This window comes from Teleopsis dalmanni, chromosome 1 (assembly GCF_002237135.1).
Source record: "Teleopsis dalmanni isolate 2A chromosome 1, ASM223713v2, whole genome shotgun sequence".
Taxonomy (NCBI): Eukaryota; Metazoa; Arthropoda; class Insecta; order Diptera; family Diopsidae; genus Teleopsis; species Teleopsis dalmanni.
In genome coordinates this window covers 167,803,228-167,827,580 of record NC_051846.1, presented here as the reverse complement: position 1 = coordinate 167,827,580, position 24,353 = coordinate 167,803,228, and the positions used below count along the sequence as shown (strand labels likewise).

Here is a 24,353-nt window from a genome sequence, read left to right as displayed (position 1 = left end):
GCAGGACACATATACGTCAGAGTAAAAAATAAATGGATTACATATAACACTGAGAACCAATTTCACTATCGTAATTTAAGTTTCAAAACTTTCAGCAAAGTTATGACTTAAGCATGTCTTAAGTCAGTATTTTGACTTGGGTTAATCGGTTCTCAGTAGATCAGCAAATACTGAATTTGGTTTATACAATGTTTCTAGACGTTTCTGTACTGAAATAACGCACATATATAGCTTTATTCATACTGAAAGATCGTACTGAAAAAATATACTACTTAATATACTACTTAAAATATACGACTTATACAATCTAAGTCGCGGTAAAAAAGAATTCAAAAAAAATTCTGGAATTTTAGTTCCAGAAAGCTAAAATATTTAGTATTTTTTTGTTTTTGTTTTTTTTTATTTATTCTATAAAAATTGTCCCTCATAAAAACGGGTTTTTTATTACCATCATTATAACCTCTGTCACCTAATTTTATTAATACGGAGACTTTCAGACATTAACTATTAACTTATGATATATATGTCACAAAAACATTATATTAATTGAGTATTAATTTGAATGTATATATGTATTGTGTTTGTGTAATCATCTGATATCATTTTATTTAAACATAAAATTGTTTATCGGCTAGCAAACAAACCATATATATGTAGTCGTATATACGTAGTATATATGTTGTATCATTCGACACATTTTATTTAAATAGCAAAGGTATTAGCCTTTGAAGGATATAAGGCTACATATTACCTTTAATATATAAACCTAGTGAAGTTATCAATTTAATTTTTTACACATAAAATTGTACATTATTTTTGAATCTTTTTCAAATAAAATTCAAATAATCAAAAAAATAAAATCGTACATTATATTTATAATTGCAGAGGGTTCAAACAGTTCGTCTATGCCTGTACATCCAACCTTTAAAATATGGTTGGTGCACCGAAGGCTCATTAACTTGGCGTGTAATAATAAATTACCAAATCGTTCATAGAGGCAGACATCGAAATACTTTTAGATAGTCAGACAGGAGTATTGTAATTGTGAAAAATGCATTAGCATTGCATTTTGTGTGTATGTGTATGTTGTGCATTAGATGCATTATTTTTCAGGTGTATAGTTGCCTAAATACTAATGTAACAAAGAATATCTAGATATGCTTTACACGTACAACAGCAACAACTAATTTTGTCTATTAGATTGAAATGAAAAATATTGTACCACCTGTAGCTTAAGTCGCCTTTGAACGGCGCCCTTAAATTTGTCACGGTCTATACGAAGAGTCACAAAATTTTAAGTTTCTATTTCTGTTGCAATAATAATGCAAATTTTTGCTAAAATTTTAAACACATTGAGTTTTTTGTACACTAAATATTCATAATATTTAAGTAAAGTTCTGGATTTGCAGATTGGTTCGACATATGTTTCGAAGGAATTAAAGGTTGGCTTGCAACCAATGTTGCAAGAAACCATATTAGTTGAACACATGCAATCGAAAAGAGGCTTAACTCTGCGTTTTATAGCTGGAATTCCCCACAACTTATGACGGAAATTAACTTCAGTTTTAATGGCACTCTGAGCATCTTCTTTTAGTTAGAAAATTATTATATGTAAAAAAATTTACGGTCTATCAATTTTATAGAATTAATTTAGTGGTTTTCAAGTAGGTGTGAAGAATAAGGTATAGGTCTACATCCTATACTTAACTAAAAATAATTATTTGAAAATCATTTTCGATATTTTAATATTTCAGAGGACTTCTCTGTTTATATTCACAACATCATTTTAAATAATTTAATTTTAAATATAATAATTATATTTATTTTATAATTATAGCCATCCATCATTTACTTTGTTGGTGTAGAGTAACATGTTGGTTTTACGGAAGGTTAGACAAACTAACTTCAAAACACTACTGAAGAAATTGTTTACCCTTCCAGCATCTTTACTTAATATCACTTTTATATCTAATTTATATAATTTTTTGTTCTAATATATCTGAAAACTAATATTTCTTTTAACCCTATTTAACATCTGGTACACTTCCGTAACCAAGATTTCATTAAAAAAAAATATTAATCAAGAGGTAAGCGGATAAAATTGAAAAAATTATTGTAAAAATATTAACTTAGAAGTAGAAACCTATCTAATGATAAATAGTCCTTTACACATTATTTATCATATTTCGTAGCTGTGCAGTCAAGATTTTACTAGAAGCTGCCACAGCTTAGGAGGCGAATAATATTGGAAAAATCGTTGAAGAAATATTTGTCAAGTGGTAAAATCTCTATCATAGAAATTTTATAATTACCGCTCTTTTTTAACACTTCAGATGAAAGTCAAGATACTTAAATATTGAAAAAAATACCTCGTTTATCTGTTAGCACAAAATTGAGTATATAATCTGAATATATTAGTTGTTGAAATTTTCAAGTTATTTTTAAAAATAAATTTTTATGCAAAAAACTTAAAGAAGTAATGTTACACTCAATTGTGTTCTTTCAGTTCTCAAAAAAAGATACCCAATCTTCTTTCAGTTCTCAAAAACAAAAAAACAGCTCTATTTTGTTCAATATTGGGGAGATCTATCATGATTTCTATAGAATATATTACATTAGCATTGCAAACACTATTTAGTTTAGCTTCCTGGGAGGCTTAATTTCTATCTTTAACCTTAACAGCTTTTTTAGATGTCAACTTTGTTCTTGTGCTGTCTCTAAAAAGCAAATCCGGTCTATAGATTTCAAGACTTAAGTATATTAAGACATATTGTTAACAACAGCAAATATCAAACCTATACTTATATTTATTAATAGTTTTTTTTATAATAATTTTTAATAATTATTATATTATAATTACAATAATAATTATAATAATTACAATTATAATATAATAATTATTAAAAATTAAAAATAAATTAAAAAAATTATATTGTGATATAATATTAATTATAATTTTGTATAATTTTTTTGTATAATTTTGTAATTTTTATAATTTTTATAATTTTATAATTTAATAATTACTATTATAATTATATATTATATTATAATTACATTAAAGGCAAATACATTATAATATAATAATTATTATTATTATATTATATTATATTATATTATATTATATTATATTATATTATATTATATTATATTATATTATAAATTATATTATATTGTATATTATATTATATTCTATATTATATTATAATATATATTATATTATAATATATATTATATTATATTATATTATATTATATATTATATTTATTATATTATATTGTATATTATATTATATTATATTATATTATATTATATTATATTTTAATTATTAAACTGTACAAAAAACCGAAATACACAAAGTCTCATGCGATATTTTTGAATTTGAAATATTTTTTGCAATTTAAATTCGATTGCTGAGAGGATTATAAGCAAAAAAATTCATAGTGTGAAATTGCACAGAAATATGTTCTTAATTAAAAGATATCATTCATCTTCGTCAACTTCAAAATGATGAAGTTATCATATATCATTATCAAAAACTTTTCATTGATTTTACTAAAATCGATTACGGAAGGTAATGTCAACCGATTTCTCCCTAACACAATAGTACTGATGGATGATTATAACGATACAGTACTTCGTCTTCTTTATGCAGAATGTGATCTTTACACGGTAATTGTAACACAAGTTAAATTGTTTTTTTCTTTTATAATAAATATTTATTTATATGTGCACATTGGTATGCATCTTCAGAACAAACATAACACCTAATGTCTTTGACTCTACTTTAAATTCTTGCAACATACCATAATGCTACCTTGGGTAATTCCAGAAAATATAAAAATTATGTGTTTTTTCGTTTTGAGGATCATTAAAATACCTAAAGGCAATAATGATATGGTTTAATAGTAACATAGACGGCAAATATACATATATATTGTACTTCATAAACCTTAATTATTCTGTGTTTTTGTTCTACACGAAATATTGTGCGTGTCAGTACAGTGGCCTAAAGGAACGAATAAGTCAATTGACCACCAATAAAGTGGTAGTCACTATTTTGTTTGAAATGAAAGAAAATAAAGGGAATCATTAGGGTTAAACAGAATGTGCAGCAAAATTTTTTAAATAAATTTAGGTAATTAAGTGTGACTTAAGAATTTTAAAAATTATATAAGTAAATTTCATATTAATTTTTATAAATATTATAATATTTTATCTGTTCACACTTATGTTGATAATAAAATGTCTATTGAGAAGCCGTTAATTCCGTTTCGACATTTTATACGCACACTTGTTCCTACTTGATACATAATGTCAATTCAATTATGTATTATACAAAAATAGTAGTTGACCGATTATTGGACTAGACTGACTTCTAGAAATTCATAATAGTGTTAGAACGGTTTCTAAGTCATTAAAGCTGATTTACTTAGCTTAATGTGGGACCGATTTCTATGTTTAAAAAAGACAACGAAGTCTGATCTTTTAACAAAGTCTTTCAAATTAACACCTATACCTTCTGATTAAAAATGAACGAGAAGCCTATTTTTGAATTCCCGCGCTTATCCACACGAAATTTTTTCGGCTTCTTTGTATAGACGCCAAACAAAAACTAATCGTACAATATGCGTTAAATTTGGACAGAATGTGTTACCGATTGGATAAGTGCGGGAATCCGAGTTCTCGTGAATAAGTTCTTTTTTGATCTCAAGGTAACATATATGTGAATAAGTACATTCCAGATATAGTTACACAATTAATACTTTGAAAACTAAAATAGTTCTATTTATTAAACAAAATGATACTGTATTATTATTATGTGAATATATAAAATTATTTACTACTGTTAATGTAAATATATGAAAATTATACATAATATTAAATTCCGCTTAAGCTTTTATAGATAAAAGGCAATAAAATCATACATTTTTTAATTTAATTTCCAAAAGTTTGTCCTTAAATATTTAGTCATAATCACATAACAAGTCTTTATGTTTATGTAAATATATACAAAATTTATAGTTACCTTACAAAATATATTTACAGTTGAAGTGTAAAGTGCAGCAATTTATAGAAATCCTTTCATTTGAATACTCGACCCCACAAAGCCTCCCATAAATACATAAAGATACAAGGACAGAAGCAATCAACTTTCTTATCTGAAAAATAGTTGATTATAGTAAATTTTGTATTTTCATTGCTTAGAGCGCCATAACTAAACTGTGGAATAGTTAAGATACACAAAACGTATGTGCTGAACACCATCAATGATTTTTGGTCCTCGCAAAATAAAACACTCCCGCGCCTTTCCTTATCATTTATGCTTAGAAAATGAAAATGAATAAAAAAAAAACTAATTTTATCAGTACACAATTCAAACCCTTCCAATCAGGCAAATAAAACTGTTGTAAGCGTTAACGCGTACCCCATGCAAATTATATTTTTTGTAGATACTTAGACCCCGCTTATGTCCTGCAGCTATGCGAAGATTACACATGTAAAGGGGTTAAGCATTGCGTACATATGTGCACGGGTAATAACACTGCAGGAATGAATACGTATACAACCAACTAGAATCTGTACAATTTTATGAATCTGCATATTTTATAAAGCACACAGCGCTGGACTCACTCTTGGATTTTCGCTTGATTTTGTCTGAAAGTTAAATTCCTAATCATAGCCGAAGATAGAATGAATTTATGGGGAGTGAGTGAATGTCTATTCAAATGATTTTCAAATTCTTTTGGACTAGTTACAATGAATTTGTAACACAAACAATTGTGTTACTATTCACTGAGTTTACTTGTATCTCATAAAAAAGGGACACGGATGTGTGATGTTTTGTCGGTTAATTTACTTTCTTGTGCGAACGAAAGTGAAAAAAATCGCAAAATAGTGTTAAAAAGGATACTTTTTTTTTACAAAAATTTTGGGTTCACTTTATAAACATATTATATCTTTTCTTTAAATTAAAGAGAAAGTAATTTTTAAACTGAAAATATTGATTTATGTGCTACTTATATATAACGGAAAGGTCAGTGTCGCAATTATTATATATTATGCATTAAAAAAAACACTTTATAAAAAAAAAAATACTAAAAAAATTTAAAAATGTTGGCTAACGTTCAACGGTTAATATTCAATAACTTTAGCATAGTCAGCAAAAAATAAAAGAGGCGTACAGCTTCCATTGAAGTAAAATAGTGTTAGATTAGGTTAGATCAAAGTGGCAGCCTTGCACAACAAATTTAAATAGTATTAGAGATCAGTATATTTTTGAGAGAGACTTAAATACAGTCAATACTTCCATAATTCGAACTACTCTGTAACTTAAATTTTCTATAACTTAAACTTTCTATAACTCTATAACTTTCTAAGTAGAGTGCAACAGGGTTCAAAGAGCAACTTACATACAATTATAAAAAAATCTTTAACTCGAAGTTTCCATAAATCGAATTTTTTCTTTGCAAAATGGTATATCTTTTCTTAAGGAACATCTTCTCATTATAGGGCGAAGTAAAAGTGCGTATATTTCTTATATATATTAATATATTGTTGTATTCTAATTATATGATTTCTGAAGCAAAACAAATAAGAGCTATGAAAGTGTTTACCTCACTGAAAGTTATTTACCTCAATATCTTAGTTTTCAAATGGAACTGAATTTAAAAAAGATTACATTTTATAACGAAAGATTATATGGGAGTTTTGAAGAGAAAATATCTTTTTAAGATCTTTGGTCTTCTACGAGTTACCGACGATTATCACATACGTATGCACCACGAGCTGTGTGAGTTTTATCACGATTTAAATAAATTTTAGCAAATCAACATCCAGTGGCTATGCTAGTTTGGTCATGTCGTGAGAACAGTTGATGATGCTCCAGCGAAAAATGTATTTGAGTAGCAGTTTGAGGAAGGAGGTGTAGAAGAACACCGTGTGTCCGATGTTATGATCAAGTTGAGGAAATACTAACCGCACTTGATATACGAGACTGGAGAAGGGGTGCACGTAGCGAAAGCGCCTGGAGAGACATTTTGTGTCAAGCTGAGACCCGGAAACCAGTAGTTATGACCATTTAATTAAGTAAGAAAGTATATTATTAAAGATTGTTCACAAAGATTCATCCAAAAAACTTCATTTTTCACATTTATATTAATGCAATCTAAAATTTTAGCTTTTGAAATATTTATTTGAGACAAAATAATTAATGTACCAATTGATGAGTAGTGGTATACCTTTGGTTATAAAAAACTTTATAATCTCTAAATATGGTTTTAATAATCTTCTTTCTTTTCATTCAAGACCCTTTACGTTGCTTTTCAGAAAGTTGATTGATTGATACAAACTGCCTTCCACATATTCGTAAACATGATTATAATAAAATCATTGTAAATAATGATATTAAATGTATTTTGTGAGTTCTCAATATATACAAAACTTAATTTAATTTCATTTTAGTGATTACAATACTTTATTTAAAAGCTTTTATTTTATATAAATTTGCAAATGTAAAAATTTTTTGACATTTATTTTTCATATTTTGACATTTATTATAAAAAATATCAAGAGTTTAAAGCGTACTGCATGTGTTTATAAATAAAAACTTGGCAAAATTTATTATAAGGATCAATTATATAACTCATAATTACGCGTAAATGGATTTAGTAACTCTCTAAATTTAAAATGTATTAAAATATTGCTCTAAGAAGTACTTATTATAGGATATGGTATGTAATAAAAATTTTAATTCAATTAAAGTTGGCCTAGATTTTCAAAAAAAATTGATATCCCTAAATAAAAATTTGTTCAGTTCAGTTAAAATATATTTCTACATTTTCCTCATACAAAAAACATACTAAATTCAAAATTCAAAATTAAAAATAAATTAAAAAATGTTTTGGCTAATATATTGTTCGGATTATTTACAGAATACAGTTAATTAATAAGTCCACTTCAAATAATAAAATGAACTTTAAGAATTAATATCAATTAAATTAACAAATATGGTGTAATATATAAATCTCGCTCCCTCTATAATTTTAAAAATTATAGATGATAATAAAAAATTTATTTAAAAAACTTTTGTAAGTATGAATTTTTTTTCCCTATTTTTATAAAATATATATTTATAATATTACATTTAAATAGATTTAAATATTGAAGAGTACCCGAAGAGAACAATATGGTAAAATTCGCTTAGAGAAAGGTATTTTTTTTATAAAATATATATTTATAATATTATTGCATTATTATTGTTGTTTTGTTGTTGTAACCCGCCGGGACCTGAAAGCAGATAACATGAAAGGATTACAAGACGAATACATGGGATAAGGAATGGAAAAGGTGGGAGTGAGTGTGGGGATGAGGGAAAGGGGAGGGGTGGGAGTAATTTGAAACTGACCAGGATCCAGTCGAAGAAACCTATCCACTTCAAGGTAACGAGTCCAAAGGTCGATTGGACTTAAATTGGTGTGTGCATTATAGCATTATTAATTTTAAACAGTTGAATTGAAAACCACCTGAGGAAAAACACTGCATGACGATGATGATGATTTAGATCCAGGTATTTATGCCAATTATATGATAAAAATTTTGCATTTGATTTTAAAATAAGTTTAGATAAACAAAAAAAATAAAAAATTTGTTAAATGTCAAATAAAAAAAATTTTGATGTCAATTATTTTTGACGAAAGTGACGCTTCTTATGACGAAAAGAAACTATTTAAAAGTTAGAGGGATTCCAATAGAAATGAAAAGATAAAATTTTTAGATAGTTTATTGAAATTTGGCTGACTATACAACGCTGTTTTGAATATTGTGAATAAATTAACTAAAATTTTTAGCGTTGTATTTTCATTTCTATTCGAACCCTTTTAACTTTTAAATAGTTTCTTTTCGTCATAAAGCGCTTCACTTTAGTTAAAAAAAAAAAAAATTGACATTTGCATTTTTTTTTTATTTGACATTTCATAAAATTTTTTTTTTGTTTGTTTTTTCTAAACTTATTCTAAAATCGATTTTACTTCACATCATTGATCAAAGTTGTTCTAGAGACAATCTATCTAACACTTATCAACCATCATCCAAATCATTATTGTTTACAAGTAGATTATTAAACCATTCAACTATGAGTGCTTATGATTAACACTTCATACAGCAACCCCAAATACTAGCTACTAAAATAATCTTTGCATATTTTGCGGCCATAAATTAAGCCAACTCACACTCCTCCCCCTTCTTCGCTCAAAAGTGCGAAAACCACACACGCATACAATTTAAAGTTTAACTTCTCACTAACGCTATAGTTTTCATGGTATTTTTATACGCATTTTCAAAATTATTGATCCAATTCAATTTTATATGTAAATTTTCTAAATTTACATTATTATAGGCGTAAAAAATCATACACACATATCCACACACACACATAAGCATAAATATATCTATACGTCTCTGTATATAAATTTATTTGTTGATTTATTTATATGAGCTTATGTGATATTGAACGTATTCATATAATATATATATATATATATGCTTACATACATATGAGAAGTGTCTTTTGTGTTTGTTTGTTTGTTTGTTTTTGTTGGTATTTTATTTTATTTTATTTTTTTTCATAAAACTTTACAACAACAACAACATTTCCCCCCATTAGTCGCCATAGTCCACTTCCGCTAAGTGTAAAAGCAAAAGCTACAATTTTCAAACATTGACACACACATACATTTAAATTGTTAACTCACATGCAAGTTTTGTCTTCAATATTTGAAGGCTTTAAAAAAAAAACGAATTTCTAAAAAAGCACTCCCTTATATAGTAAAAAAGTAAACAAACAAAAAATGCTGGTTTTTTTTTTGTGCAACTACACAAATCATGGACCACTTCTGCTGCTTGCAAGTCCGTCTTGCCTATGATCGTCAATACACGACCGTATGCATTCCCATGGTTGGCACTGTTCATTGTGGCATTGCTGCTGTTGTGAATGTCAGTAGCGAGCCCCATACGTAGAAGGAATAGGCAAGTTTCGTTGTCATTCGTATTAGGCATCGTGTTTGCTTTTGCGTCTATTCGTGTCTTATCTTTGCTCTGCTATTTAAAGCTTCGTAATTGTTGTTGTTGTTGTTGTTGTTACTGTGTGGTGTTGTTGTTAGTTGTGGGTGTTGGGAGGTAGGCATATTTATACATACATTTTTTTTATTCATTATTCAGACGGACCAATTTATTTATTCACACTCACACAAAACAGTCTTGTTGGTGTGGTTTTTTTTTGTTTTCTTAATTTTGCATGGCCAAAATTTAAAAATTTCTGTTTTATTTGTTAAGTTGCAAATGTGTTGGTAGTGGTGGTCTATGCTTTAAGCGGTAATATGTGATAAAGCTATGCATAATTTTTGTTGGTTTTTTTTTTGAAAAATTAAAAAAAAATTAGTAATATTGATCTATTATAATTGGGATATTGGTTGAAGAGTATTTAATTATGTTAAGGCTAGTTGAGTCAGTGCACTTGAGCACTTTTACTCTCTATTAGCTGCGAGCTTTCTTCATAACCCCTTTTTACGCCTTGACTGGATTATTGTTTATCACTTCATTAGTCTAAGCAATAATTGACCTTAGATCTGTATACTTCTCCGAGGATCCTGTAACCATTCTGAGATTGGATAACGCGGTGTTAGTAAGTCTAACAGTTTTCGTAAATAAATTCAGGGCTTTATCTTTTATGTATCTTTTGCTTGGATCAATTTTAAGGTGCCTGAGGATGTCATTCGCCCTAATGTAATATGGTACCTTGAAAAGTGTTCTCAGAACCTGGCTTTGTACAATTTCTAGTTGGCGAATAGTAGTGTAGTATTTAATGTAAATTTAAAATAAAATATAAAAATAGAAACAAATAGAATATTTTGGTAAAAGTAATAAGAAAGGAGAGTTCAACAAATAAAAGTCATACATATTTATATCACATCTCCGACCTCTACGATGTGACCAATTTTCTCTTCCTGCGTTGTATAGAGATATGACTCTCAGAAAATGTTTCTCAATTGCTATTACAATTGATAAACCACTATATTAAACCAACAGAAAAAAGTTATACCAACCAACAGAAAGAAAGACGTCCTAACAAGTTCCCAACCCATTAAAAATTTATGTATATATCTATCTATACCAAGCTCTGTGAATGTTTTAGCAAAACTTTGGTTTGCTTATATTTATCTATATAATATCTATATAATGCATAACTATAAAATAATTAATTAATTAATTAATTTAATTTTTTGTGTATTTTAGTTGACTGTTACGCTTTTTGGACTTAACACATTTTAAGACAATGATATCAAATAGCCGACTTTAACTGTTAGGAGAAACGTTAGTGAAGTGAGCCTATTTTAAAGCAATCGAAATCACTCACGCTAAATAAATCAGTGAATGGGAAAATGGAAGTCACAACCTAATTGTATTTGGTCTGCTTATGTCACAGAGCTAAACTAAGCAGATGTCGTCTATTTGAAATCAAACATAATGTTTCTTCGACTTAACTTATCTTTGGGAAAATGTGGTCATAATGTGGTCTTAACTGCTAAAGTAAAGCGTCAGTGGTAATGGATACATCGCAAACACTCTTACGGCTGAATAAACTAGAGCATAAAAGAATAGAGATCACAATATAACACTAATTTGGTGATAGTCGAAGATCTGCACATGTTACTGAGCTAAACTTGTTAAGATGTCATCTATACAGAATCATGCATTATGCTTTTCATGAACTTAATGGCAGTATTAAGTTTGCTATTACAAATGATGAATTGTAGTTGGTTCAAGATTCACGAATTATTGATACGATTCCGATTTTTCAAATCAATGGGTTATGGGTCATTTATACATTGTCCAAAGCTGTTATAGCACCTTACATACATCGCTCGTACAACTTCATTCAAATCAACTGCTTGACCGTTACAAATGTTTGCTCTTGGTCCATGGTTTAATTTCTTGTATCCGATTTTAGATTTGGATTATGCATCCAAACTTAGCTTCAGCATAGTCAAAACCTGTCACCATCTATGTAGATATATAATGGGACTGAACTTTAGCACATATAATGTGACTTTAAATTATGAGATGAAGCCTTAGGAAAGCTGAAGGATGTTTGCTATTGGTTCATGGTATAATTTCTTGTATCCGATTTTAGTTTTGGATTATGCATCCAAACTTAGCTTCACCATTCTCAAAATCTGTCACCATCTACATAGATATATAATGGGACTGGCATGGGATAGCACATATAATGTGACTTTATGTGACTTTAATTATGACATGAAGCATTAGGAAAGCTGAAGGATCAGTTTTTCCGACTTTTTTCACAGTAAAGAAAACCTAAGAAAGCCGAATCAATCAAATGATTCATATGATATGTTGTAAAAATCTACAACATATCGTAAAGAAAAATTTGAATATAAATACGATTAAAATGGGTAGACGGAGACGAATAAAAATAGAAGGAAGACAGCTCTTGATTGGAGCATCGCATCTTCAAATTGTTAAACCTTGAATCGAATGCAAACGGATCAAGAGAAAAAATTGGAAGCAAATGTTCGGTTAGTGATTAGTTTCTTCTAACGGATCTTTCTAAATGCTTTAAGTAATAACACGTATATATATATATATAGTTATAAAATAATCATTGAATGAGATTGTGATTTTTTTTGTTTAATTTAGTTGATTATTGTGTTTATTGGGTGTTACTCATATGAGGAATGTGTGGCCATAACGAAGATCTCAACTGTTACAAGAAACCGAAGCGTAGTTAGACCAAAGAAAGCAGTTTCGAAGCAATCAAATTTACGTTTATGACTACATAAACATAAATGAAAATGAATGAAGGAGCATGAAAAAAAGAGGTTGCAACATGTCATAAGTAATCATTTGGTATTGGATGCACACATGTCACTGGATGTTAGTGGAATTTAGTGGATGTTAGCTATACCAAATTGAGCACTATGCTTTTCATGCTAATTCTAGAACACCAGTAAAGTTTTGCCATTACAAATTACGAACTATAGTTGCTTTATGATAAACGAATTATTCGCTCGATACCGATCTTCCAAGTTAATTGATCATATTAAGGGTTTATCGAGACCCTCACTGCAGATACAATTAGAATTATTCTAAGCAAGAGTTTTGATTTGATGCTTCTGAAGAAGCGCTCTGAAGAATGATTCTTATAAGAAAACTGCGAAAGCCTATGTTATCGAAAACCAACGATTTACCTTTAACATACGGCATAGCAAAATTTGAAAATACTGGGTAGTGAAAGCAAACGTTTGGCTTGGATCTAGTTTTTTTTTGTAATTTTTTCTACACCAGTTGAGTTGAGAGAAAAAACTGGGAACATAGATTCGGTTTGCGAATAATTTTTTGGAGCTAATCTTTCTACCTAACGCTTTGTTGAAACCTTACGAGTTTAGAGTATGTAAGGACATTTCCAGTTTGGACGAGGATATCAATGATTTGCAATAAGGCGGATCATTGGATGCGAATACCAAAAGGCTGCTTTTCAATATTTAAAAAAAAAATACATATATAAAACTTTAAACACATACTTAAAATATAAATATTAAAAAAATATTGTAGTTCTTGGTTTTTTGAGATAGAGAGTGCTTTTTCTTTTAATTACATTTAATTAATTGCTTCATGATTATTGGATTAAAAGTTTAATCTCGCTTTGAAAATATGTTTAAAGGTAGCTCATATTTGTAGTCTTTGCCTCTGTAATCTATATTCTTTGTTAATGTTCCGCAACTTTCGGAAAAGGTGTTTAAAACGTTTATTTGAGTTTTATCAAATATAGGACTAAGGGAACTTGATATTTATACACCTTTGCAAATTTGAAAGTGAAACATTCATCTATATTTTTTATCTTCGTTTTCCGATTGTCAGGAAAAAGTTCAGAGCTTTTATTTGGTCCTTATCAAATATGGGATTGGATAGCTGACATGAGCAGTTCTTGTGAATCGCAAATTAAAACATCCATATATATTCTTAGTTTATGGTTTGCGATTGCCACGAAGGGTGTTTCAAAACATCTATGTTTATATTCTAAGATAGCCAGCAAAGAAGGTCAGAGCATTTATTTGATCTATATCGAATATGAGACTAGAAGCAACTAACACTTACAGTTCTTGTGAATTGCAAGTAAAACATCTTTTTGCATTCTTCGTTTATGTTCTGCAATATTCGAGAAAGAAGTTCACAACCTTCATTTGGGTTTTATCGAATATAAAATTAAAGGTACTCAAATTCTACATTTATTTAAAATTGCAAAGTAAAATATCTACATATATTATCTTGCAGATTCTGTGATTGTCAGAGAGACTTAAGAATTTTTATTTGGTGTTTATCGTATACCAAATTATAGATAGCTGATGAGTGCAGTTTTTTGTAAGGTGCAACATCCACGTTTACGTTTTGTGATTTTCGTGAAAGGAGTTCAGAGTTTTCATTTGGGTTTTATCAAATATAGGATCAAAAGTAGCTGATATCTACATATTTTCCGAATCACAAACTGAAACATCTTCGTTCATGTTCTGCGATTGTTAGAGAAGTAGTTTGTTACATTCATCTAGCTGTTATTGAAGTCTGAAAACTTTATTCAAAACATAATTATGTTCATTAATAGTTTCAAACTTTGAATATATTCGATTAGTAAAGTTCCTATAGGAATATAACAATAGATCTGATAGACCATTGTCTCCTCATACAAACATATGAAATATTTATATACAAATAGTGTTTAATGTCTATAAATTGAGTTAAGCATTAGCTTTTGAGGCCAACTGGCTTGTTATGATCGTAAGTCGTGATCGTATATCGTTTATATACTAGCCGAATAATATGAGAAATATGGTTCATGAGTTCCTCCAGCAATATAACAATAGATTTGATTGACCATTGACTCTTTTGATAGTAATATATACACACATATGTAATATTTATATACAAATAGTTTTTAATCTCTATATATTGAGTTAAGCATTAGCTTTTGAGGCCAACTGGCTTGTTATGATCGTAAGTCGTGATCGTATATCGCTTATGTACTAGCCGATTAATATGAGAAATATGGTTCGTGAATCGTCAAATTTTAGATATCATAAAAGATAGCCTCATCTGTTTAGTAGTATTTCTTCTGTTTAGTAGTATTTAAGTCCCTTTTTAATGATTAAAATTTCTACGCACACAAAAACCAATTCGTGGCGATTGTGGCTACACAGTTGTGGGCGTGGCTTTACATTTTTAAATCAACGCATTGTAATTTTTGATGCTTTGCAAAACTGTTGTTTTACAACTTATTAGTATTATCAATTAATTCTCAAGTAATATATATATTCTCTAAACAATAATAATATTAAATTATGAATATAGTACTTACAAAGTCTTAATTGCGCAATGAATGTAGCCATTTTGATAAAACTACCGTTATTCAGGTACCAACCGTTTTTATGTATACATCAATAAATAAAATAGTTTACAAAGATTATTACATGTTATAATTCTTTTATTAGTTTTGTTATATAGTAGTTTTAAGTAGTCATTAGTAATACAATTTCATTTATTTTTGCTAAAGAAATCAGATTTTATTACAAAAACACAACAGACGCCACCAACTTTTTGCTTTTAGCTTCAGCTGTTAATTTGCAAGCATTTAAGTCCTTTTAACTGAATGCATATGTCATGCAATGTTTGTAATCAATACTTTTTCACTTAATTTGCACTTAATACATATATTTTTTTATATATTACTTAAAATATTTGATTTATTAAGGTTTTTAAAAAATTTTCACACTATTATGAAATTTTTGTTTAAATAAAAATTTAAAGTTGGCAGCACTTTTAACTGTCAAAAACGTTGTGCACCATGAACATAGCTCAACTTCTGTTGTGAAATGTCAAACAGCTGCTTGTCAAATGCTGCTTGTTTTTGTGTTGCTATTTGAAGTCAGTCGCACGTGTTGACTGTGTTTGCAATTTATTTAAATTAAACTAATAAAATCATGAGTAAAAAAGGTAAAGGAAGCAGTAATCTTGGTAGATCCTTAATCAAAGACAGATTTGGTCATGCAAATCGTAAAAAAGTGGACAATGACACAATGGTAATGCTGCTTCAGTGAGCTCATGTTTACACAACAAAATCTCTTATATATAAATTTTATTTATTTTAATAATTTTTAGTTACACACAACAGAAATTCAAGATGGTTATGATTGGGGTCGTTTGAATTTAACATCCGTTACCGAAGAGTCATCATTTCAGGATTTCTTGCGTACAGCTGAACTGGCTGGCACAGAATTTCAAGCTGAGAAGCTGAATATAACTTTCATTAATCCTAAACAAGGTGTGGGTTTGTTATCTAAAACACAACAGCAAATAATTAAAAAAAAACATGATGATAATCGTGATTTACTAAAAATACCACGACGTCCAAAATGGACCGCAGACACCACTGCTGAAGAATTGGAACGTGCAGAAAATGAAAGTTTTCTGAACTGGCGTAGAGATTTAACTCTATTGCAGGAAGAAGATGAAGAAATGTTAATGACACCATATGAAAAAAATCTGGAATTTTGGCGTCAATTATGGCGCGTTGTTGAACGTTCCGATGTTGTGATACAAATTGTAGATGCACGTAATCCCTTGCTGTTCCGTAGTGATGATTTGGAAAAGTATGTAAAGGAAGTGGATGAAAACAAAATGAATGTTATACTGTTGAATAAATCAGATTTACTAACAGATCAACAGCGTGTATATTGGGCAGATTATTTTGATAAACAAGGCATACGTACAGCATTCTTTTCTGCGGTGTTAGCTGCTGAGGAATTAAAACTGGCGGCCGAAGCAGAGAAGTTAAATAAAGTTAAAGTAGAAGATGGTATTGTTACGGATGAAGATGCACTAAGTATGAAAGAAATTAAGGCTGCAGCAAATGAAATAAATCAAGCACTTGATGTTTGTGAAGAAAAGTTAAGTCAAATTGAGCAAAAAATATATGGTGACGATAAAACGGAAAAAGCCACTAATGGCGTGACATTGAGAAATAATCCTAAAGTCCTAACACGCTTAGAACTTATAGAGTTTTTAAAAACCGTGTACAATGGTTCAACTCGTACGCCAAATGTAACCACAGTCGGTTTGGTGGGTTATCCAAATGTAGGAAAGAGTAGTACCATAAATGCGCTAATGACACAGAAAAAAGTTTCCGTTTCGGCGACTCCTGGTAAAACGAAACATTTTCAAACATTATATTTAGACAAGGATTTGTTGCTGTGCGATTGTCCAGGATTGGTTATGCCCAGTTTTGTATTAACAAAGGCTGATATGATATTAAATGGTATACTACCAATCGATCAGGTATGCCTAATGTGTTTATTAAAATATTTTATTTGTAATAAATTATTCTATATTGTTCCAAAGATGCGTGATCACGTTCCTGCTGTTAATTTATTATGCACACGTATACCACGTCATGTGTTAGAAGACAAATATGGTATTATTATAGCTAAACCGATGGAAGGTGAAGATCCTACACGTTGTCCACATTCAGAAGAGCTTCTTTTAGCTTATGGCTGTAAGTGAAAATATCATTTAGTTATAAAAGAAATTGTATATAAATTTAAAAAATTAATTTAATTTTAGATAATCGAGGCTTTATGACGTCTAATGGTCAACCTGATCAGTCACGCTCAGCTCGTTATGTTTGTAAAGACTATGTAAATGGAAAATTGCTTTTTGCTATTGCTCCACCTGATGTGCCACAAGATGAATATCATATATTTCCAGAAAGACAGCGAAAACAGGTTGATGAAAAAGCACTGCCCAGTCAGCAACAGCGAGCAATGCGGGTATGAGGAACTTAATGTACTATCAGTTATTTAATTAAGTTAGTGCAAAATTATTAATTAATAATAATTATAAAATAACAGTAATAATTAAAAAAAAATTTATTTTTTCTACTATATAAATTTTATCGCATTACTTTCCATTAACAATTATTAATTAACAGTATTATTGATGTTAACTAAGACTTATATATTACTTGACAGTTTTAATTGATACTATTATCTTTCCCACAGATTGATAAAAGTTCAACTTCAAAGGACATCGACACTCAATTTTTCGCAGCTAATAACAATCAAGCTTATGTTAAAGGTCGTAGCAATTTTCCACATATACGAGTCTCAGCCGATGGTACAATTTCAGCAACGGAACCCACTGCCAAGCCCTGGCGCACCAATAAAAAAGAGAAACGTGAAAAACTACGAAAAAAATTCTCGCACTTAGATCAGCATTAATGTATAAAAAAATGAGCGTAAATATTTTTTTTTTGTAATTATTATTCATTTTCGAGTATTTTAAAGTGTATAAAAATGGTTTCTCATTATAGGTCTCTGTACATAAATAATTATAATACAATATAATTTTATAAACATTTTAAGAATGGAATAATTTTTTATTAAATACATCATATATAGTCAGTTGTCCAATTATTAGATCAGTTGTATAGATTATATTATAAGTTTTTCGGTAATTAAATTAATTAGGGATAAATTGAAGATTATAGATTTTTGTATATGTTGAAGAGTGTTAGTGGTTAGAGGGTAGTATTATTGGATAAACAAATTTTGGTTGAAGGTTGGCACATTTGGACACATTGTCGCATAGTTTAAAAGATTTCTTTCTGCATTGCAGTTTTTTTAGCTTCGCTTTATTTAAAAAAAACCAATTTTAGGAAGAGTCTTGAAGAAAGATGGACCTTTTGGTATGTCATCATACTAATTTAAACGAATTCTACATTATTGTTAAGTCATGTTATCTTCTCAACCCACGTTGAATTCTAGATAAAATAGGTTTAACAAGTTCATGGTAGGGTTTTATGAAAAATTTTTACAAGATTATTAATGATATTCAGGTATATTTGTTATTAACGATTTATTAATACATTTTTAAGTTTAAGAAAGAAAAATTACTAAAAGGAAAAAGTTTTTTCTAAAAGCTATAAAATGTTCATCAGAAGATGCTTTAAAGATAGAAATACTGCTACTCTTAATGAGTAGTAATACTACTACTCATCATAGACATAAAAACTACTATGACGGAGAAATTTGAACAAACGGGGACAGCAGGTCCCACACCAGTATTCTCTTTTAATCCCGAAAAGAACTCAGACAGTCGCAAAGAATATGACTAGAGATTTAATTGGCTTACAAACAGAGTAGTAGATTGTATTATTTAGAAAAAATTTTGCAAAAAAAAAAATTAAACGTCTTTATTCTTATTATTATTTCTAAAATATGTTAGTATATATTGCTTCCTATTATTTGATAAAAATACGTACATATAATTGGCATTGACTTCAAAATTAGAGACTATCGTAATAATTGTAAATAAAGACACATAGAAAGAACATTTCATTGACTACTGTGCGGGTTACTCAAGGGTCAAGTCTTAACTTCTCCAGACATATCAATATTTAGGAATTGGCAAAACTTGCCCCATTTGCTGTTATGAAAAAAATTGGTTGGTTTAGTGTAGGATTCCTCTTGTATATTTTACAAAATGCAAATTGTGGTCTCATATCTGTTTCAGTTACAACCATTTAAGAGGGGGGCATTTCCAATCTTATCTAAATTACTTTATTAAATTTCAAGATTTTTGGTTGTGTAATAAAAATTATCTTTACTACTAATTAAAAGTTTCTATTTTTTTAAGATTGCAGTAGATCATATACGAGAGAACCATCTAAGTTTTGAATATACTCGTATATTCATATTTCTAGAAAAATAATCTCTATTTTGTTTTCAAGATAAGAATACTTTATACCTCAACTTAGTATTTGTTATTGTTTAAATACTCTTATGTTTTGTTTTGATTTATTTTTCTATAAAATTAACCTTTGTAATTACAAATATTATAAAAGATTTTGTAGAGAAGAGGGCGTATCACTTACATAAAACTTGAAACTAATTTTAATTTTATAATTGGACTTAATAACAGTATTGGTACTAAAAACAATCTGTAGCCACTTATAAAAATAATTAATATTAATAAGCTTGAGAGACTAGTTATCTAGTAATAAAGTAATTGGTGAAATAATTGGAACGCCTAGATTAGAAACTATGAGATTCAAGACAGATAATAACAGATTCAAATTGTAGTAGTACACTTTAAAAATGTTTATTGTTGTTAAACTAGTTGTAAGACCTCATAAATTGTTTGGGATTAGTAAGTTGAAAATTTTATGAACTATATGATATATATCATATATAAATGTGGGAAAAAACATGCTGTTTTTGGTGCTGTTAGCTGGTGAAATATTAAATAAAATAATAAATAAACACTTCTTTGCATACTATTTTAAAAATATTTAGACTGTAGCTTCATAAAAATCTTTGTAAAATTGTTCTTCTACTTACTTGTTTTTGGTGCTGTTAGCTGGGATAAAAAGTTTTTATTTACTTTTTGTATTTTTAGCTTATGCTTGGCTTTTTTTATGTCTATTAAAATTTGATTTATGTTAAATACTGACTGCTTTCAAGACGACAGGCTAGGTTTATCACCTGCAGCAGTAGCAGGGACTGGTCGCAGGTCACATCAATGAAAGTTTTAAATGATAAATATAGAACCTCGAAGTAATACTAACGTAGTACTGGGGTAGGACAAAGGTCTCTAGGAATGAGGGACAGTGGTTTAGTCTGTGCGAGTCGGGCACTCACTTTCTGGGGCGTCGGATTCTGATCAGTGCGTAGGCATTTCACTCCGTACCGCAAAAAAAAAGTACTGACTGCTTGATTGATAGAAATTAAGAGCCTTATTTCTTAATTGATAAGAATTAAATTTAGTAGGTGAATTCATATTAAGTGTACATTTCAATAAATGTGGGGTTAAGAATTTTTGTTTTGTAGAATCATATTCTTCATTTATTCCATTTTTCAAGGAATCATCATACATATACCCTGTTACTACTAACTCGATGGTAGTGGAATTTTTTATTTCTAACTGATATGATTGCTTTTATTAGAGTACACAAAATGTTTGAAAAACAAATTATAAACATTTGCGATAATATTTAATTATGTATAAAATAATTCGGTGAGTTATAGAGCAGTAGAACTGTGTACATATGCCAAAATATGTGCGTATTTACTTTCCTCAATAGTGCTCGTATCGTCTGTATAATAAATATTATAACAAACCAAGAGTAAACAAGAGAAATAAAATAAAATCAACTTAAGTTCGAAATACTAAAAATAAATTGATAAGTCTGTCGCATGAGACTCGCTCTAGACATTTTTTCGTAGTCCGTAAACAGTTGAGCATAAACCGGCAAGATGAGCGCAACTAAATCGGCGGCGGTTGTTGCAACGCTTTCTGCGTCTACGAAAGCTTCATACAAAACCCTAATACTGGAACAACGTGAAAACATACTCTGCATAACAATCAATCGCCCGCAAGTGCGGAATGCACTCGATCGCCATGCGCTTTACGAGATTATGCGCGCTCTCCACTATGCGAAAAGCGTCGACACAATAACAATGGTTGTTTTGACTGGAGTGGGTGATGTGTTTTGTGCGGGCAGTGACCTCTCACAAATCGAACGATACAACGATCCACATGAATATTTTAAGGGTGCCAATTGGGTGTTACGATTTTTTTTGACGACATTTGTATTTTTCCCGAAACTATTAGTGGCAGTTGTTAATGGACCTTGTATTGGTACTGGTTTCACAATCTGTGGGCTTTGTGATATTGTTTATTGTACTGAGAGAGCTTATTTTGAAGCACCTTTCTCGAAACTCGGAATTTGTCCTGAACTTGGTTCATCATATTTGTTTCCAATGATTTTGGGACGTGCCAAAGCAACAGATGTGCTTGTTTTTGGAGAGAAGTTGACAGCACAAGAAGCATTACAGTTTAATTTCGTAGCTGGTGTTTATAAGAGAAATGAAGTGAATGAGTTACTTTGGCCCAAATTATTGCAACATTCTAAATTGCCAAAGGAGTCTTTGAGAATCTCTAAGAAACTGTTAAGAGTACCGGATAGAGAGGCTGTGCTTAAAGCAGCGGCGGTAGAATTTGAAGAATTACGAAGCTTACGGTATGGTGAGGTCTATCTGAAAGCAATCGAACGTTTCCTCAAAAAGAATAAGAACAGTAAATTGTGATAAGATAATGGAACTTATTTTTAATCTAATTTTGCGTAGTGAAAACTAGCGCGAATAGATACTTTTATCTGTGTTTAATTAGATGCGTAAACATAATAAACATGAAATGAAAAGCAAACATGTTTTGTGCCCAAATGAAAGAGAATTTTATAATCGTTGAGATAATATGGGACCACCTACATATGAGTTTAGATATAAATGTGTGTAATTTGTTAAAACTAGTTTGTTTATTGTATATATGTAATTATTTTAATATTTCCAAAATAAAGATTTCAATAACAAAAAGTCGTTGCAAATATTTACTGGATGTACTCGTCTATTGATATTGATCTATAATTATTAAATTGGAATGATTGTTCTTTATTATCACACTATTATCACAGTAAATTCAAAAATTTTAAGTTTTTAATAAGGCCAAAAGAAAACAATAATATAAATAAAAAAAAAAAATAAAATAAATAAAAAAATAAATTAAATTACAACAAAACTAAGTAATATAAAAAAAATTAATATATTAAAAAAAATTTATTATAAAATTTATTTATTATTAATTTAATATTAAATAAAACAAAATAAAATAAAAAATCGTAAAATACAATGTATATACCATTACCATAGTTCCAATCATTATAAGCATACCCAGATTATTTCCAAAACACCAGTACTGTGTTTTTCAAATCATAATATCTCGTGCAGGATCAGTTCCAAAACGCCTATACTATAGTTCCAGTACTATGTGTATACTGTGGTTTCAATATCAGTTATAGAATCAGTTTCAAAACTTCGATATAAGTTCCAATCATAATATGCATTACTAGAATAGTTCCATAAAATTAAAACAGTATTTTTAATAATAATATCTCTTAAAGGATCAGTTCCAAAAGGACTATACTATGGTTCCAGTACCATGTGTATACTGTGGTATCAATATCAGCTATAGAATCAGTTTCAAAACTTCAATATAAGTTCCAATCATAATATCCATTACTAGATTAGTTCCAAAACTCTAGTATTGTATTTCAAATTATAATATCACGTACAAGATTAGTTGTAAAACGCTTATACTATAGTTCTAGTCATAGTCAATATTAAATTCAATCATAGCAAGCATTCCTGGCTTAGTTCCAAAACACCAGTACTGTCTTTCAAATCATAACATACCGTACTATGGTTTCAGTACTGTCTGTGAACCGTCGTTTCAATATCCGGTTAGGATCAGTTTCAAAACTTCAATATTAGTTCCAATCATAATATATGCTATCATATATCAACTCCAAAACAATTGCACTGTAGTTTTGATCATGATATCCGCAAGGGAACCAGTTCAAATACGTAAGTACTGTTATAATAATAATATCCATTATAGGATTAGTTTCGAAACGCCATTCTGCAGTTTTAATTATTCAAGTCCGCTACACGATCACTGCAAAATGCCAGTACTAGAGAAGCTAGTACTAGTTTCAATCATGATATTCGCTAGCAAAACAACTCAATGGAACTAATACTGTAGTTGTAATAATATCCGCTACAGGATCAGTTCTTAAATATTTAAATAAAAGCTTAGCAAATTCTATTGGCTACAATATATTAATTATTACTGAATATTTTTGCAATAGTAAGAAGATTTTAACAGATGGTAGCTTTATGGGTATAGCACCAGGACTGGACGAAGCCTAGTGATTTCGGGCTGGTAGGAATATTCAGTTTCCAAATTTTAAGTCATGACATATTGAATTCAAATCTTAAATAAAATTGAGTATTAATTTAGAATACTACCTATCAACGCCTTAGGATCGGCGATAATATGTTAAGTATGAAAAATTTGTTATAACATAGATTACAATGTTTTACAGAAATAAAATAAAAATGAAGATCTCTGATCAATGTTTATTATGTTAGTTTAGGTTATACCGGCGATCTGAAGGGGATCCATTTAGACATATTGGTCCTTTTTGTACTGTATAATGGAAAAACTCGGGGTTTAAAATCACCTGGATCCTTTGGCAAAGCTTAAAATACTGTTTAGTGGAACGTGTTGAAGGTGATCGAGATTCCTCAAAAAGGAAAACCTAAAGTATTTAGTTGCCGCCGTGCATGAGGTGGGCAAAGACAAAGCAGATGAGAGGCACTTTTATTTAGTAA

The 24,353-nt window shown here is 29.2% G+C and overlaps 2 protein-coding genes and 1 long non-coding RNA gene across 5 annotated transcripts; all 3 read left to right on the top strand.

Annotated features, from left to right (window-relative positions):
• Positions 1-7,862: 7,862 nt before the first annotated feature.
• On the top strand, positions 7,863-13,590 carry LOC119670019. 2 transcript variants are annotated; one of them, XR_005251665.1, is made up of 5 exons: positions 7,863-8,087; positions 8,152-8,209; positions 8,297-8,566; positions 11,290-12,593; positions 12,715-13,590. It is a non-coding gene; the product is annotated as an uncharacterized LOC119670019 (long non-coding RNA). The 2 variants fall into 2 exon arrangements; XR_005251666.1 differs by having other exon boundaries at positions 11,290-12,637.
• Positions 13,591-15,854: 2,264 nt separating this feature from the next.
• Positions 15,855-18,480, top strand: LOC119670014 (large subunit GTPase 1 homolog). 2 transcript variants are annotated; one of them, XM_038080098.1, is made up of 5 exons: positions 15,855-16,145; positions 16,225-17,400; positions 17,464-17,617; positions 17,686-17,891; positions 18,123-18,480. In XM_038080098.1, the coding sequence occupies exons 1-5, from the start codon at positions 16,047-16,049 to the stop codon at positions 18,339-18,341; spliced, it is 1,854 nt and encodes a 617-aa protein (XP_037936026.1). In that variant the 5' UTR covers positions 15,855-16,046; the 3' UTR covers positions 18,342-18,480. The 2 variants fall into 2 exon arrangements, with proteins under 2 accessions (XP_037936026.1, XP_037936027.1); XM_038080099.1 differs by having other exon boundaries at positions 17,686-17,929; positions 18,123-18,208.
• A 2,852-nt stretch (positions 18,481-21,332) lies between these two features.
• LOC119670015 (enoyl-CoA delta isomerase 2-like) lies at positions 21,333-22,469 on the top strand. Its single transcript, XM_038080100.1, has one exon. It carries the CDS (start codon positions 21,378-21,380, stop codon positions 22,209-22,211), a length of 834 nt encoding a protein of 277 aa, XP_037936028.1. The 5' UTR covers positions 21,333-21,377; the 3' UTR covers positions 22,212-22,469.
• Positions 22,470-24,353: the final 1,884 nt, after the last annotated feature.